General features: G+C 37.5%; 1 protein-coding gene across 5 annotated transcripts in view; it reads left to right on the plus strand.

Moving 5' to 3' along the window:
• Positions 1-17610, plus strand: part of L3MBTL3 (L3MBTL histone methyl-lysine binding protein 3) — a 108693-nt gene that overhangs the window by 11769 nt on the left and 79314 nt on the right. For 4 of the 5 annotated variants that reach the window (XM_032484900.1, XM_032484902.1, XM_032484901.1 and 1 more), the window contains exons 3-5: positions 9848-9964; positions 16595-16706; positions 17075-17149. In XM_032484900.1, coding sequence (XP_032340791.1) covers positions 9863-9964; positions 16595-16706; positions 17075-17149 — 289 coding nt within the window. In that variant the 5' untranslated portion in view covers positions 9848-9862. The remainder of the gene's footprint in view (positions 1-9847; positions 9965-16594; positions 16707-17074; positions 17150-17610) is intronic. The other variant, XM_032484903.1, reaches the window with a different exon arrangement.

Genomic DNA, 17610 nt, shown 5'->3' on the forward strand with positions numbered 1-17610 from the left:
TGTGGGAACCTTTGGCCCAGACGGCACATCACGGATTGCTGCACCGCTGCTGATGTGTGCCATGTGTCTCTCACAGACCCTAGGGGATTACACATCTCCCTCAGCACCAAACTGTTATCATGAGACATGAGTAGATGGTCTTCTAAAAGTTGTGTTTTGGGGCAGACTTCAGGAAATGTCATTCTAGCATTTCACCCAGTCTTTTGGAAATGCCTTAGGCTGGTCCCCAGTGTGCTCTCAGCCCAGTGTGATGGCAGAGAGAGCCCAGCCTTCAGGTCCAGCTCCCTCCCCACGGGCAGATCCCTCTCCATTACTTCAGAGGTATTGTTGTATGCAGAAATCTAGTCATTTCTGGACCCATGTAAGTGTAAGAGATTATTATTATTAACAAGACAACATCTACTTTCATGTAGTGATCTTCACATCATCTGATGGAGCTTTGAACACAGGTGGTTTACCACGTGAAATGCTATTGAAATGAAAGGAAAGAAGAAAAAAGCCACTGCCTGATTGTTTTAAGTTCACTGAACAGCTCTCATGAACTCAAATAATTGTTTCTAATCCAGATAGTTATAATAGAAAGTTCACGTTTTATTGACTGCTTACTACGTGATAGTGCGCTGAGATATTTCCTGTCTTGTCTCATCTAATCCTCCCCATTGCCCAGCGAAGAAAAGTTCTGTTATTTTCCCACATTTTACAGATGAGGAAATTGAAGTTTCAAGAGATTGGTTGGTCTAAAGTCACAGAATAAGTATTTGTCAAACTTTGGAAAGTGAATTGAAGAGGAGGAAAGGAAGGCGGTGGTTTGTCTGGGAAAGGGTGAGGGGTGGAAAGAGGAACTTGTTTGTGAGAGCGTGGCAAGTCTGAGGATCATCTCTGAAGTGACTTGCTTTGCGTCTGCGAAAGGATGATGGGAGTAGGGTGGGTGGGGTTAAGGAGGCTCAAAGCAGTTTTCTGGGCCACTTTAATAAGGTGTTCAGCAGTAGGCAGATGTTGTTACTGATGTTACTGAAGAATGGCCCTTAGAACTTCTGAGAATGTCACAATGTGCCTGAGACAGCATTTGGTTAGTGAGCGATGACTGCTACAAAGTAAACCAAAAGCCACCTTCAGTTGATGGCATGAATGTGGGTGTGGTAGCAGCAGGGCGTCATATCCCTACAGGGGAGGTTGGCTTTTCTCATCACCATGTCGCTCTTCTGCGTAGCTGTCATTTTTCTGTGACTCACGGTCATGATTTTAAGGTTGGCATTCCTGACTTACTCTTTACAAAAGATACTTTACCCTCTTAAACCAAAAATGGGTAAGTTTAGCTCATTGACAGGCAGTGATATCTCATTCCTGTCATCTCTCTGAAAGATTTTTTCTCACAAATATTTAAGTTTTTGTTATTTTTAATATCATTACTATTTGACAGTCTTACATCTAATGAGCTCTCTTGTAGCTGCATCCCTGGCCCTTTTACCTTTTCTTTGAATGTATTCCCAGCCTTCAATTGCCACCCACATTGGAAGAAAAGCCTTGCCAGTTCTTACTACTCCTGCGATAAGCCAGGGGAGGGTGGTTTCTTTGTTTTGTTTTGTTTTTTAAATTTCCGACCCAAACCAAAGAACTTAAATTGGATTTTCAGAAGCTGCTTTTGAGGTAACGTCTACCCTCGTTTTACAGCTACTCCCAATTCTTGGCCGTGTCATTTTTGTAGCTTTTGTTTTTTTTTTTTTTTTTAACAAATGCACCTGTTAATTGTAAAGCTATAAAATGCAACTCTTAAGAAAACACCTTTATGTAAAATTATTAAAACTATTTAACTGGTCTTAGTGAATTTTAACTAGTTGTTCTGGCAAATACTATAATATTTTGAAAACAGTGGTTTGAGCAGGAATGGCCAGGCTACAGTTAGTAGGCTCTCTTCATAATCTGTAATTCTCACCCTATCTGCAGATCCAGACTTCTCGTTTACAGGCAAGGCCCACTCTTTCACTTGATGTGGGAACGTTCAGGATGGAGTTGCTTATCTCTCAGGGGACCGTTATCTTCTCTTCGTCTCAGCCCCAGGCAGGCTCTTCACCTTGACTGTGCTGTAGAGGTGCCCGCCCTGGGGGAGTCTGTGCCTCCGCCTCTGAGCCATCATTTTATCCACTCACGGCAGATGTGGGCGAAGGAATATTGTATGAGGGGAGGATTATGAAGGACTCTGTTTATCTCCTGTCAAAATAAGGTACAGTAGATTCTTGACATTTGTGAGGGATAGATCTCAAGATCATCGCCAGTCCCCAACCTGAAAAAAAAAATCATGGTAGCACGTAATTCCTCCCTTCAAATTACTAAAGTATAACTGAGAAATGTAAATGATCTCTCTAGATCTTAACTGCTTATCTCACTTGATGAGCAATCTTTGTACTGTCTGGAGCACTTATTGAAACAAATTCACACATCTTTTCTACTTATTTCCTCTTGGAGCATTTGGTAGTCTTGTTCACACAGTGTGTCTGAGTCATCATTGCATTTGACATTTTAGTCTTTAATTTATCCGAAACTTCTATTTCGTGGCTGGGACCTATTGCTTTCATAAACATTTCCATATTCTCCTCCTTCTGTCGTCAACACAAGAATCAACTAGCCATTAATTTTGTTTGTTTTATTTCTTAGCAAGAAACAGTTTTTTTCGCTTTGTTCACAGTGGCCGTAGCACTGAGCCTAGGCACTCTGACCCAGAGCTCACCTGCACCTTGGCCGGGCCCCTCAGCTCACAGTGTGTGTGGTTCAGAGTCATGTCTCTGCAGAATGGCAAGTTATTAAATGTCACAGGAACCTCAACTGCCACTCAGGGATGGTAGAAACCGTAAATAGTCTGCAAATGCCAGGGATCTGCTGTATATTTCTGACACCTGAGTTGTAGAGAGGTGAACCCTATCCTTTCTCTTCTCATCCATCTGTGGAGCTGACATATTTGCATATATAGTTAAGTACCTACTAGTTAAATGACACAAGAGCTTTGGGGAGGTTGATTTCCCTTAGTGACTTCTAGGCTGCAGCTTCTGTTGTTGGCATCAATAAAAAAACTAAGTATTTCCATAAGAAGAGATGCCTTTTATAACGTAGAGTATTTTAAATAAATATGAAACAAGATTTTAAAACATATTTTTTTAAATTTTTTTAAGGAAAAAAACATTCAACAGGTACAAAAGGGTGCCCAGAGGGAAGGTTCCCTTCCATGGTCGTCTTTCAGCCAACCATTGCCCCTTCCTGGAGGTAGCCAGTGTCACCAGCTTCTGACAAATCCTTGTAAAGATAGTCTTTGCCTGTATAAACAATCCACATATTTATATATCCCCATGTGTTTTACACAAATGGTGCCATGCCATTTTTATACCTTGTGTGAAATTAGTAGTATTAATAGCATCTTGGAACTCTATCTATATCAGAATGTAAAGAGTTTCCTCATTATTTTTCTACAGTGGCTTTTTATACCATAGTATGGATGTACCACGTTGTCCTTTATTGATGGACAGTCAGGTTGTTTCCAATTTTTTGACATTCTGAACAGTGCTGTGGTCCGTGAATCACCTCTTACACTTTTTATACATACATGCAAGTATCTGTAGGATGCGCTTCTAAGGCAGAAGTGCTGAACTGGAGAATATGTTCTTGAAAGTTGGTCTTCATAGAGCTGGTTTCAGCTTGTCATGCCACCATCAGTGTACGAGAGGGCCTGCCTCTCCATGTACTTGTAACATAGGATTTTTTTTAATGTAAGATATTAGCTAGTTTCATCACTACCTGATATTTCTAGATTAGTAGTGTTATGTGGTAGGCTAGGGTTTCCAGGCATTTCTTTGCATGGGAGAGTGAGGAAGTTCATCCGTTAGATATGCAATCCCAAGGGAGAGTCAGGTTGCACAGCTTTGGTTTAGGGACAAGGAGTGGTGCAGGAGACAGGTACAGGAGGTCATTCTGAGGACAGCGTTAAATGTCACTTAGTCTGTCCTCCAGCCCTTTTGTTGAATTCTTTGGGCAAGAAGATTGTAATAAAGGTGAGTAGAAGCGAAAGTTTCACAAAAGAGGGACTTTGGGAGTGTGATACATTGCATTGGTGCCAACGTAATGGTCTCCACCTTCAGTAAAGTTATCAGCTCCTTGATGAGACACCTGCCATGGACATTGGTGGGAGCACATTGGATTGTCAGTGGTGAGATATGTGAGTGGGAATCAAAAGCCACTTTGGTGCGTTTGCTGGGTATGTGAACTCCAAAGCTGTCCCTTTTGACATCAGCAGTGGCTGGGGACCATTAGAATTTAGAAGAGGTTAGGAGGAAAATGGTATATCTTGGCTGATAACACAGAGACCTATCATGGTACACATTTAAAATACTTCCTTAGGAAATCTTAGCCTCATTAACAAGAAATTTGGGATGTGATTTTATGCAAAATGAGAAATACTGTTTGTGACTTGTTTTGTAAGTGACTATTATCTACCTGTTTTTCAGGCCCATGGAGTAGAGGTTACAAATGGGGTGATGGAGCAGTGCCAGGTGAAAATTAAAGAAAATACAAAACATAGCATTTCTAAGTATTAGTAAAAAATCGCTTAACTCTTAGAAACATGATTTGTTGAAGTGGAAGGGCTTTGTATGTTTGTATACAAATGTGAACACTTACGGAAAACGAAAAAGGAAGAAGACTTAGGCGGTCATAAAAGCAGCTTCTATTAAAATGATGTTGGTTGCTGGTTCTACCTGATTAGGAGATGGTAAAAAAAACACCTGATCTGCCTTAGCTATTCAGACTTCTTGTGACAGTGAAAGTGTCCAGTGGCTTCAAAATTACATAATGGGAAGGACAATGTAGTGAATATTTTTATGCTGTAATATTTTATACAGAATGCCCACAAGCCTTAGAATGAAACAATGGATGGAAACAAGTTTTACAAATTTTAGATATGTGCTTATAAGCAGAGAATACGATGTAACATTGCCAGGGTTTTATATAGCAAACACGTATTCTAAGTATTTCCTAAAGTACGTAGTGAACATTTACTACAGCTTTTGTACAGAGATAGCTCTTAGATTTTTTTCTATTTTCTATTCCTCCTTCTATGCACAGACAGGATTTTGCTGTTGGGAATTGTCATACATTATGGGTTTTAGATAGGAAAATACCAAAAATTTATTTGTGTTGAATATATGTCTTAATGACATTTTTGTTAAGGAGCATATATTCGATGGTATTTTATTAAAAGGATACAGACTGTACTACTGATCTATATAAATCAAGAACTTTGGACTAGTAAACTGGTTTCTGGATTTGCCATGTTCCAAGGACTGAATAGGGAAAAGTAGGTCTAGCCAGATTCTCAGAGGGGATAAGACTTTGAGACAGGACAAGACAGTGGTTAAGGAAGAAAGCCCATGGTTGGAATCAGACTGACCTGGGTTTAAATCCTGGCTATGCCACCAAATACGGTTTTGGGTGAGTTACTGAGCTCTGCAACCCACTTTTCTTCAGTGTTGACTAGAGGCGTGATAGAACCCATCTTTCTGTGAGAAAGAAGTACGTGAAATCATATGTGTAAATTGTCTGATGTTTTGAATCCTTTTCTGGAGGAAAGTGAGATTGAATTCATAAATCGAAAAGTCTGACACTGAGTACCTGGTGAGCAAATGGCAGTGTATACAACGAGTAGTAAAATCTTTCTTTTTAAAGGAGCACTCAGGTTTTACCTAGTTTATCCATCGGGGAAAATTGTTCTGTCACTCTGCTGTCTTATCAGGAAAGAGTTGCGACTCCTACATTACTTAATAGGGAAGCCAGTTTTATGGCTGATCTTTATCTATTTAGTGAGGTGGGCGTTGTAGAGAACTTAAGTGTGAGTCTTAATTCATTTCATGGTTTCACTAATTCTTGATTAATTCTTCCTCAGGCCTTTACAACCTAGTTCCTCTCTTGAGGATTAAGTCTTAATGATAAAGGAAGAAAGAATATTGAAGCATCTAGTAAACACCAATAGAAGATAGCTATGATTCAAAGAAATACAGGTTTTTTTTTTTCCTGTTTACTCTAAGTCGTAGGAAAAAGAACCAAGATGTAGAATGTAGTATAATAACCAGGCCCTCTCTTGTCTTCACACAGTTTCCAACACATTGCCAGTCTTATTCCACCACTTTACCCCTTGATTGATTTATAGTAACTTCCTTGAAGTATATAATTTCATTTCACAATTTCAGTTAATATCTCTCAAATACAGGGAAGACCTCCCTCTTAAATGTACATGCCGTCATCATTCCTCTAAAAAAAAAGCAGTGATATTTGTCTAATATCATCAGATAGTCAGTTGGTATTCATACTTCCCCTCCTATCTAATAATCTTTTTGATAGTTTAAATCAGGGTCAAAACAAGATCTGTGAAATGCAGTATTGTGATTGGTTAATATGTCTGCTAAATCTCAATCTAAATTTCAAATTTCCTCTTTCATTTGTTACTATTTTTTATATTTTTTTTGTGTGCAGAAAATAAGTTTATAATTTTGTATAGCAGTGACTTTCAGACTTTTTGGATACAGGTCTCCTTTTTGCTCTAAAAAATGAAAAACCCAAAGAGCTATTGTTTGTGTGGGTTTTATATGTATCTATATATATAGAGATATGTATTTATTGCATTAGAAATTAAAATATATTGGTTATTTATTTGTTATTTATTTATAACAATAGTAAGCCCATTACCTTGGTGTATATTAGCATATTTTTTGTGAAATACAATCATAGTTTCCAGAATTTAAAAGAAGTGAGAGAAGTAACACTGGTAGATTTTTGCAAATGTCTTTAATGTTTGCTTAGTAGAAGATAGTTGGATTCTTATATCTGCTTATGCATTCAGTCTGTTGAAATATGTTGTATTGGTTGAAGCATATGAAGAAAATCTGCTTCACACTGATACGGGGTTGGAAAAGGTAGGGATATTTGAAAATTTTCATTTCATGATGGTATTCTTCTTTAATATTACACCAAAACTTGACATGTGGTAGTTTCTTACAGGTGGGTTGCAGTATGCAGTTTGAAACCTAATAATGAGCTTTTTATACTTTGTTACATTAAAATCCATTGGTCTGTTTTGCCCTTTGAATGGATCCTTCAGCCATGCATAATTTTGAAACTTCAAGCATTGGTTGTTTGGAAAATACTCCTTCACTTGAGTTATGCAGATTTTCCAAATGTTGACTTATTTCTTTATGAAATATTGAAAAAATCATACTCATAAATATTACCACCCATTGCCTTAGAAAAGTCTTTCGCTGCTGGGAAACTGTCAAGCTCATGGTGGTAGATACAAATTTTTCCAAAATGCTCGAATTGCTTCATTAGCAACAAATGCTGTCAGTGTTTTCCATGACGTGTCAGGCTCACTTCATTTATTTTTAACAAAATATTTGCCAAATACCCAAACCTGAATAAACATAATTTTTTAAATAAAAGTCAGATTAAAAGCAGCTTGTTCAGCTTGCATCTCAAACAATTCACAAGTGCTTTTCCTTGAGATGACCATGGTACTTTGCCATGCATGAGTGTTTTATGCATACTTCTGTTTCATCACACAGAATATTGAAAAGATATATATTCAAATATCAAAACTTAATAATATGTTTTATTTTACTTCATCAAAGACGGTCTTTGGTGAAACTGACATTTGTTTCCTGTGAGTGCACGGGAGTGAAGAATAGAATGATTGCTACCTCACCTGGGTGCCCCTGCTCCTGCAGTTTTATCCACCATCAGTGTAAATACCAGTGTAATGAAGAAGGCAAATAATGTGGTAGTGTTTTTATGAAAATAATTTTGACTTCTTGCACCTTTTGAAAAGTTCTCAGGGTTCCCAGGATCCATGGACCTCGCTTTGAGAAATATTGCTGAAGAGTTTCTGACAGTCCGAATTTTGCTTCTTCATATCTTTGTGGTGTGATTTCCCATGTTCCTTTGACTCTGATATTTCCTGTAAATAGACTTGATACTTACATCAGGTTTGATTTAGCTTTTTCCTGGCAGGACTACTTCATAGATGGTGTTGGATTGGTATTCTTAGAAGACATTGATGGTTGTTGTCTAGAGCCATTATTTTAATGTTTCCAAATGGTTGTTTCAGTTCTATCGTTATTTCTTTGTTTACTAGCAAGGATTTTTTTTTTTTTTTTTTTTTTTTAAAGAGAGAGAAACTTCCTCTCACCAACAATTTGGTTACCCTTAGATACAGTTCTCATGGCTCTTATGCAATATAGGCAGGATGAATCCTTGTCTCTTTTTCCAAGTAATGAGTTGGTTCCCTTGTAGCCTCAAAAGGGGATCAGTGAGGTGTTCTTGGTTGGTTTGGAATGTTGTTATGAACTCATGAATTTGAACTTATTTGATGTGTTTCAGTTCACTACAGCTAGTGTGCTTACTTTGGGCAACAGAAACCTTTTCATTTTGGCTTCTGAGTCCTGTTAGTATGACCTCTGCTGTGTTTGATAGCTTCCTTGCTTATTTGACAGGATATTCCAGGCTCATCATGCACGTTTCCTGTCACCAAGCAGAAATCAGCTCCTTCTCTGGGAAGACCTGAGAGAAACGATATTTAGAGACACAGTCTGAGCACTAGACTGTTCACTACTGAGTTTTTTAAATTAATTAATTAATTTTAAATTGAAGTAAGGTCAGTTTACAGTGTTGTTTCAGTTTCTGGTGTACAACACAATGCTTCAGTCATACATGAATATATATATATTTGTTTTCATATTCTTTTCACCATAAGTTACTACAAGATACTGAGTATAGTTCCCTGTGCTATACAGTAGAAACTTGTTTATCTATTTTATATATAGTATTTAGTATCTGCAAGGACTGTTCATTGCTGTCGATTGGTGGTGGTTTAGAGTGTGTGAGTGGACAAAGCTAGAAAATATGCATATTTTCTAAATATAAAATGCATCATGAAATCATACTGATACTTCCATTTAGATTTAGGACCCATTGATCTTTGATCACCTGTCAGTGACACCAGCAAAATTACTTATTTGTTATATCCCATGCCACACAGACAAAAGTCTCAGAGTAACTGTATTAAGACTACCATCAGTGATACATGATAATGAAAAAGTTTGTTTTGAAATCTTTTTGAAAATAAAGCATTATCACAGTGTAGTTAGCCAAATTTGTTATCTTATCATAGCCTTATTGTGTTTGCTGTACATTTTTAGACTGTTTTCCTATTTCCCAGAACATCAACATAGCAGATATTTCAACTGAATTTAACAAATCCATTTATTGAAAGAATTAGTCACACTGTGTATTCATTGTATCGATAGAACAAACTTAATTACAAATTTAGCATAGATAGCAGTCAATAATGGACTGAATTTTCATTTCTTTTTTATCTAAATGACCTCTTTTTTCTTTTTCAGTATTTTATGTTGGATATTATCCTTTATCTATATCTAATCTCTTTTCAATGTCAGAGTATTAGGAAAAAAAAAACTCTTTAGAGGGTGAAGAATTCTATCCATATGTCATGATTTTTTGTTTTAAGTGGATATGCTATGAGACAATGTATTCCTTTTCTTTTTAACAATAGCAAAAGTTTACTGTGACACCTTTTTACCTTAGAACTTTTATTAATATTATCTTCTGTAATTTACTATGAATTATACTAGAAAATATGTTCATGACATTTTTGAAGTAGTTATTTCTATATCTGTGGATATGGGATATTGTTATTAAGAAAATTATGTAATTTAGGGAAACTGAAGGAATGACCACTAAAATAACAACTGATTGTATGTAGAATATTTAGTGATATGCATTTTTTCCCCTTTTCCAGATTGAAAAATACATCATGACTGAGTCTGCCTCTAGCACAAGTGGCCAGGAGTTTGATGTATTCAGTGTCATGGATTGGAAAGATGGAGTAGGTACCTTACCAGGAAGTGACTTAAAGGTAAACTGTCTTTATTACATAAAATTGTATGTGTGTGTATCTCTGCTTGTGTGTTTGTTTTGTTTTTTTTTTGTTTTGCTTTTGATTATTACTAAGATGAATGTGAGCACATACGTGAAATAAGAGTTAACAGAATTAAGCATAGTGATTTTGGTTTTATACAATGCATGGTCCTTAGCATCTCATGGTGATGAACTGCTGGTGGATTGGCAGAAGCCTTTGTCACTTGGGGGAGGAGACTAAAGAATATTTCTGCAGTCTGTACTCATTAGGTAGAAATTAATGTATAGTTTCAAGGAAGATCATTTCAGTTTTTACTCTGTCATGATGGCCAATATATGTAAAAGCAGCGGACTTAGAAGACCTAGCTTTGTGTGTTTTGTAGTAATAGGCTTTATAACTAAGGGAAAAACCACATTCCCTGTGAAGAATTGTCTTATTTAAAAAGTGGGGAATGTTAAATATTGAATAAACAGTACTATTCACCCCCTTTGTTTATACTGTAGCTCTTAAATATGGATTTTTATCTAATCCCTTGTTCAGAAGCTGGTCCTTCCTGTAGATGAGAACTCCCTCAGAGAGCAGTGCTTCAGTCCGCTCCTTTCCTAGGTGCTCACCCAGCCCCTTTGCCCCAGCCCCCTGCAGCCACCCCAGGACCACATCTGCTGCACCATGGTGCAGGGTTGTGCAAGCCCCTACCTGGAAAGCTGCCGCTCCCACCCCTCATTTCTGACTTGCTTTTGCTCTGATCCTGTCTCTGGGACCTTGAACCTGCCTGTGGCCCTTTGGACTTTGTGTTTGTACTTGGTCATTCAGGTATTTGAACTTCCTGTCTCCCTAACTGGCTGTCTCTTGGCTTGCCTTGGTAATGCTTGGCATTCTGGCCTGTCTTGAATATAGAAATTCCTGCCCCCTAATACTGACGTCTTGGAGTTCAGTCCCTTTTAGTGGCTACTTGGCAAGTATCTGAGTTGAGCCAAAACTGTCCTAGTTCAAGACCTCAGTGGTGATATTTGGACAGTTTGCCTCTTATTGGAAGAAAACTACTTAGATTTTAGTTGGTTTAGGTTTAATTAAGTGCAGTGTGCCAACATATCTGAGTTTAGTTTAACAAAAACACTGCAGTGAGATTTAGTGAAATCTGGAGATGAGATTTCGTTTTTAGTTTTAGTTCTGTGTGACCTTGAACAAGTCAGTTAATCTCTTTGGATCCAGTTTCCTCTTTGGTAAAATAAGGAATTAAATGAATACCAAGGATTTTATCTGCTCTAACATTCTCCAAATGTTCATCTGGATTAAATATGATAGAACCGGAGTGCTGAAATTTTTGAGAAAGAAAAGCTGTTCCAGATTCTGATAGTGTCAGCCATGTATTAGCTACATGAGCTTTGTCAGATTACTTAAATTCTAAGTTTCAGAATTTTTATCTATAAAATGGGATATAGGATTTAGGTCATAAGGTGGTCATAGGATTGAAAAAAGTAATATATGTAAAGCACTTAAATTGTATCTTTTACTGCTTCATGGTATGTTTTGTAAACTGCTTTTTTTTTTTTTTGATTGCTTCTGTCTCTTATTTTTCATATACATCTTTATCCCTTTTCTTCTGAGTGGCTTTTTGTGTGTGTGTCAGGTGGATGATGAAATTTGTCATTTTTGTTCTGTTAAGTTTTGACGATGGAGTGAAGTCTCCATCCCTAAAGAAATTTAGATTGCCTTAAGGTTTTCTAAGTAATGGATTTTAGGAATTAACCTATTACTTTTATTAAGGTAATCAGGTAATTAAGCCACTTAGTGGGTATTATAATCTGGGTTATTTGATTTGACTTTTAGGCTCATCTAATTACCTGGGTAATTGCCATGTATCCAGTTCACTTTATGTGCTGTTGACAGTTTGATTTAAAAAAATATTTAAAAAATATTTTCTACTTTATAATCCTTTTTATCTGTGGAGGCTCAGAGACTAGCCAGTTGATTATATTACTTAGAATTTCTAATTCGCTTGCTCTTAATATTAAAATTTAAGTTGTTTAAGAGGTGTGATTGAGAAATCGATTTTTCACAATTAAGTTATTGGAAAGAACGTTGAATAAATCATGAAATCTACTCTCTCACATCATGCTTTGCTTGTTTTACACTCTGGAAGCTTCTCTTTTTAATGGGCAAAGGCATGTGGGTTTCCTGATGTGCCATCCCTGGGACAGCCAACTGAAGTTCATTCGGCTGGTACGTGGCGGTCAGGGTCTTATCATGGGAACAGGTTTTTTTGCTTGTTTGTTTGTTTTGTTTAATTTTTTTTTATTGAGTTATAGTCAGTTTACAATGTTGTGTCAATTTCCAGTGTAGAGCACAAATTTTCGGTTATACATGAACATGCATATATTCATTGTTGCATTCTTTTTCGCTGGAACAGGTTTTTATATGCTTCAGTTTATTGCTGTTTTGAAAGAATTTTTCCCTGTAAGAGCCTCATGATTGCTGGCCAATCAACTTATATTACTCTTCTGCTCAAAATCCTTTAGCAGTTTCCTGCATCTGTGGTGGTAAAGTTCAAGCCCCGTAAGTTTACCACAGAAGCTTTTTGGTGGCCTAGCCCCTGCTTTCCTCTCCAGCTGCATCTTGTTTCACTCCTCCGTGCCTTCCGGTTCCCTTCCCAGTCCAGGCAGCTAGTTGAAGGCATTCCATCTTGGTCGCTTTTACTGTTTCCTGTTGCTGGAATCCCCTTTCCCCTCTTGACACTGGTCTAACCAGCCCTTACCTGACACAGCGCACAGGCTCCTGATTTGGGTGCAGTAGCGGAAAGAATAGAGAACTTGCTCCATCTTTTCATTTAATTCTCGTGTTTAAACCACTTGAGGTAGTTTCTGTCACTGTCGTCCGTTTACAGATGGGGAAACAGAGGCCTGGGGTGGTTAAGTCACTTGCTCAAGGTCAGGTAGTTACTGACAGAACCGGGTCTTAACAACCAGCCTTTTCTGATTTTAAAATTCTCTTCCCACTGCTATACTACAGTCTAACAAGAGAAATGTTTTTATATCAAAAGAGATGAGAGGAAAATGTTACAGCAATTTAGAAGAGGTGTTACTTTAGCTGGAGGGATCAGGAAGGCTTTGGGAGCAGATGTCATGTGAGCTTTAGGTGCCTGAAAATAGGTAGGAGTTTGTGTGAAGACTTTCGGGGGCAGGGACGGGGGAGAGAAGAGGACCTCCAGGAGAGGGACTAGCATCCGAAATGCAGTGATAGGAGAGAACGACAAGTGTCCACTGGCCTTCTTGAAAATGTTATAGTCATTAACAAGACATTGTTGCTTAAACAAGCTTTGGAAACATTACCATTGCCTAATTTATTTCTTTAAAACTTAAACTGGTGTTTGTAGATTAATATCAAGGCCAGCTGTAAGATCAGGCAGGCAACTAAGCGATAAGGCTCGTGGGAAGGTTCATGGTAGGGTTTGCTGTCCCTAAACGATTTCTCTACCCGAACTTCTTATGATGTCTGAAATTTATCTGCAGAGAATTATTCCTCTGGGTCATAAAGATTTAGTCTCCTGGAGTCCCTCAGTAAAATGTAGGTACACTCCTGAGAGCGATAGCATCTTATCTCGTAAGAATAGTTGCCACTTAAGGGAGAGCAAGACCCAGCAGCAGCGATGCAGAAATCCAACTGGAAAATTCACTGCGCTCTTAGTGCAGGGTACCTTGTCTTGACTGACACTCAAAACAGTTCAGTTATTAAATATCTTTGCCCTTAAAACAGATTGGTAAGTAGAACTCTCATGTCAACATAGAAAGTAATAAAAATAGTAACCTCAGCAGTCTCTTTTAATGATCTACTATTAAAGACGGGCAAAAATAGACAAAAGATCTTTGCCTCTACAAGCAAAAATAAGGAGGAGAATGAATCACCTAACGGCGGTTTAAGCCAAGACAAACAAACAAAACCTTTACAACCCCTTATGTATTTCAGGCATATAGTAATCTTCTGATTGACCTGGATGTATCCACTAGCAGAATGAGTGACATTGTCAGCTGATGTGTGTGATTTGCTTAATGAAGCCCTTTTGTAAAGTTTATAATTTTGACATTCTTGTTTGTAGAATGGAGTCATTTGCTAATTTTTTATAGTGCTTTTTAGATATCTAGGTTAAAAGAACTAATAACTTAAAAAAAAAAAGAATTGAAAGTGATCATATTAAGTTTCCATGGTTCCAGCATCATTCATAAAAGCATTACCAATTTCAGAACCTGAGTGTTTTATTGGAGAAAAAATGTTAGGAAATGTGTCAGTCTTTCTGGAATTCCATCTGTGGAACTCAGTCATGTCAGCAACACCTAACTAACAACCTATGTTGCCCAACATTTTTTATAACCATAGTAATATTGTGGAAGAAACAAGAAATCCAAATTGTGAAGTCAGAAAAAGAATTGATCCCTATGTCTTTTTGCATATGATGGTATACTTTGAAAACACTTTGAGCTTACTTTTGAGATAAAGTAACTTGGATTAGAGTAGATGCTTTTAAGTTTTTTTTAAGGTTATAGGATGCCTTTGAGAATATGATAAAACTTATGAATCCTATCCCCAGATAAATATATGTGCCTTTACAATAATTTTGCATATATGTCATGGGATTTATCAGCCTCTAAAGTCCATTCATGGGTCCCTGGCTTACAGGAGGTAACTGTGTCTTTAAATGCCATTGCATCTTTACTTTGTGCTTAGACTGTAGATCACTTACTGGCAATAACTATTAGGAGAAGGAGAAGGAGAAAATAACTGGGATTAAATGTTATATTATGGAAATACTACCTTTTAACTTTGAAAGTATTTGAGCCTAAAGCTTCCAAGTGTCATAGTCTGATTTTTTATTTCAAGTTTTCACTCAGCAGTGTTCTCTTTCCCAGCATTTGAAGTGCCAGGGTGGTTTGTAGTGAACAGCAATGTGGAACCTTAAACCATGGGAGACTTTCTGTGTGATGTAAACGTTTGGTGTTATTCGCCATGTTTCCCATTTGTCAGAAAAGTTTAACATCAACATATAATAAAAGTAGAACTGCTTACCTGGGCTGATGCCAGTTTAAAAATTTTTTCATTCAGAATTGATTTTCTGCCAAATTTTTAAATATCGTTCATTAATAATCATGATGGCTTGGTTTTTCTACTATTGCCCAGTAGATGGTACTGTCAGCTTTATTTTGAAATATTCTGTTTTCAGAGTTGATCATTTAAAAATTATTTTTTTCCCCAAAAGTAAAGTTATTTTTAGCTCTTTCCCTTCCAATTGACTTTTTACCACCTCCTAAACTGACATTTTTAGGTGAACCCACTAGGTTTAGTATATACATTTTACGTGGGAACTTGCATCTGGAGTGTATAACAGGGAGAAAACATTTTCACTTTCCTTAACTGTTTCAGCTTGTTCAGTCTAGAAAGCTTTTTACTGATGATGGACTATGTGCAGAAAATTGTTTAAGGTGCTCTTTTCACCTGGTAGAAAGAATAGTTAATAAGAAAGGTGTAGTTTTTGCTTAAGATTTTTCTGGCTTGTAGTGTGCATCTGGTTTGGTAAAATAGATCATTCTGTTGGCATGCTGATTAAATAAATTTTTAGATTAAGAAATGGAAGGCCTCATTTAAATACTGCATATTTGCATGCTCATATATATTTCTGTGAGAGATCTAGAAACTTTAAGCAAAAAGTTTTATAATCCTTTTGAATTTTGAGCTGTCTAGCTCTTCATCCCCTGTTAAAGTTAGATCTCTAAAGTCATTCTGTTTTATGGAAAAACAAAAGAAATACCGAATGACTTTGAACTTCATGAATGTGAGAGTAAAGTTAGCTGTTTCAGGGAGGATGGGGCCCCTCCCTGCACACAGGTAGTAGTGAAAAGCCTTCAACACATATACAGGATGTCTGAGAAATTGTAGAAGAATATTTGGTTTGAGGCTTTCTGGGAGGTGAGAGGAAATTTTCAATATTTGGAGTCAAAATGTCCATGAAATCAAAATACCCTTACTTTTTAGTAATAAAATTGGCCACGAGCTAGGAGACTTGGTTAGAAAGGAGAACTCTAAAGAACGGTGAAAGAGGAAGTGTGGGGCCGGAGGACCCGTGACTCATGCTCAGCCGTCCTTGTTTACATCTTGGAATATGAGGCTAGGAATGCAAAGGTCGTAATTTCCAGAATAGCAGCACTCCTTTTCTTTAAACTAGGTGAACTGGGGTGAGACAGGTTGATTCCTGGGAAAACAGTAATTCTCCTTATACTTAACTTTGATGATTAAATAAGCAGTGATATGAAATAAGAAAAAGAAATTTTAGCAAAATTTAAAAAAATAGTGTTTGAAGTTACAAGCCGTATCAGTGAGCTGGCAACTCCACAGGATGGTTCAGGTGTGGTTGTTTGTGTCCTTAAGGAGCGTGTTGCTGCTTTGTTCTATTCTTGCTTCCCAGAATTCCAAAATTGGTTAATGTAAGGCGCTTAATAGTGGTAGTGAGCTGATCTAGATAGAATTATTTAAATTAACTTTTAAAACCTAATTCACTTGCTGAAAAATTGTACCAGCCATTAAATGATGACTCTTCTGAGCACTTTTGTAAATTTTGCCTCTTTCTACCTTTGTCGATAGTTTCGCGTAAATGAGTTTGGAGCCCTGGAAGTTATTACAGATGAGAGTGAGATGGAAAATGTTAAAAAAGCAACAGCTACTACAACCTGGATGGTACCAACTGCGCAAGAAGGTAAGAATGGGTCATCTGGATGGCCATTTCTTTCTTTGGAGAATTTTACAGTAAGAACATCTAAGGTTTTATAATAGGCTGCAACTTTGAAAATCCTGGGTGATCGTCTTGTCACATATTCTTAGGTAAATTTCTATAATGAAACTGATATGGAACCAGCTTTTATATTTTTAAATAACTTGAAACTGTCTTCTTTTCTAATGCCAGATCTGTCATAGCACAAAGTTAATTGGAAATTATCAAGTATTACCATGTTGTCATAGCCTACCCAGGTGATATTAGCCAAAAGCCTGCCACTTTTTTCTCATCTACTCCGATGGTTGTAACTAACACCTATATGCTGATGACTCCTAAATCTATATCTCCAGCCCCGACCTCTCCCCCGAGCTCCAGGCCCGTATTTCCACCTGCCTACTGGACATCTCCACCTGGATGTCCCACAGGTACCTCAAACTCCACATGTCTGAAATGCAATTCATTTTCTATTTCTTTCTCCCCTCCCCACAACCTGCTCTTTCTTCTGTAGCCCGCATATCAGTTGACGGTAGCACCACCCACCCCACGGACAAGCAAGAAATCTAGGAGTCATCCTGAATTTGTTCTCCCCCAGCCCCACAGCCTGTTACTTAATCCTTTTGGTTTTTATTTCCTAAGTATGTCTTGGATCTGGCCTTTTCTGCCTATTATCACTGCCACTGCCCTAACTTAGACCCTGATCCCTTCTCACCTGAACTACTGCAGACGTATCCTAAAGAATCACTCTGCTTCTGATTTCCCCTAATTTATCCAGCACACCGAAGTCAGAGGAACTTACATAGATTGCTTATCTGATGCTTCACCAATTTCTTATTGTCTCTAGCAAAGATCTGGGTGACCCGCACCCACCTGCTTGCTTTGTCTCTTT

The sequence above is a fragment of the Camelus ferus genome, chromosome 8, assembly GCF_009834535.1.
Source record: "Camelus ferus isolate YT-003-E chromosome 8, BCGSAC_Cfer_1.0, whole genome shotgun sequence".
NCBI lineage: Eukaryota > Metazoa > Chordata > Mammalia > Artiodactyla > Camelidae > Camelus > Camelus ferus.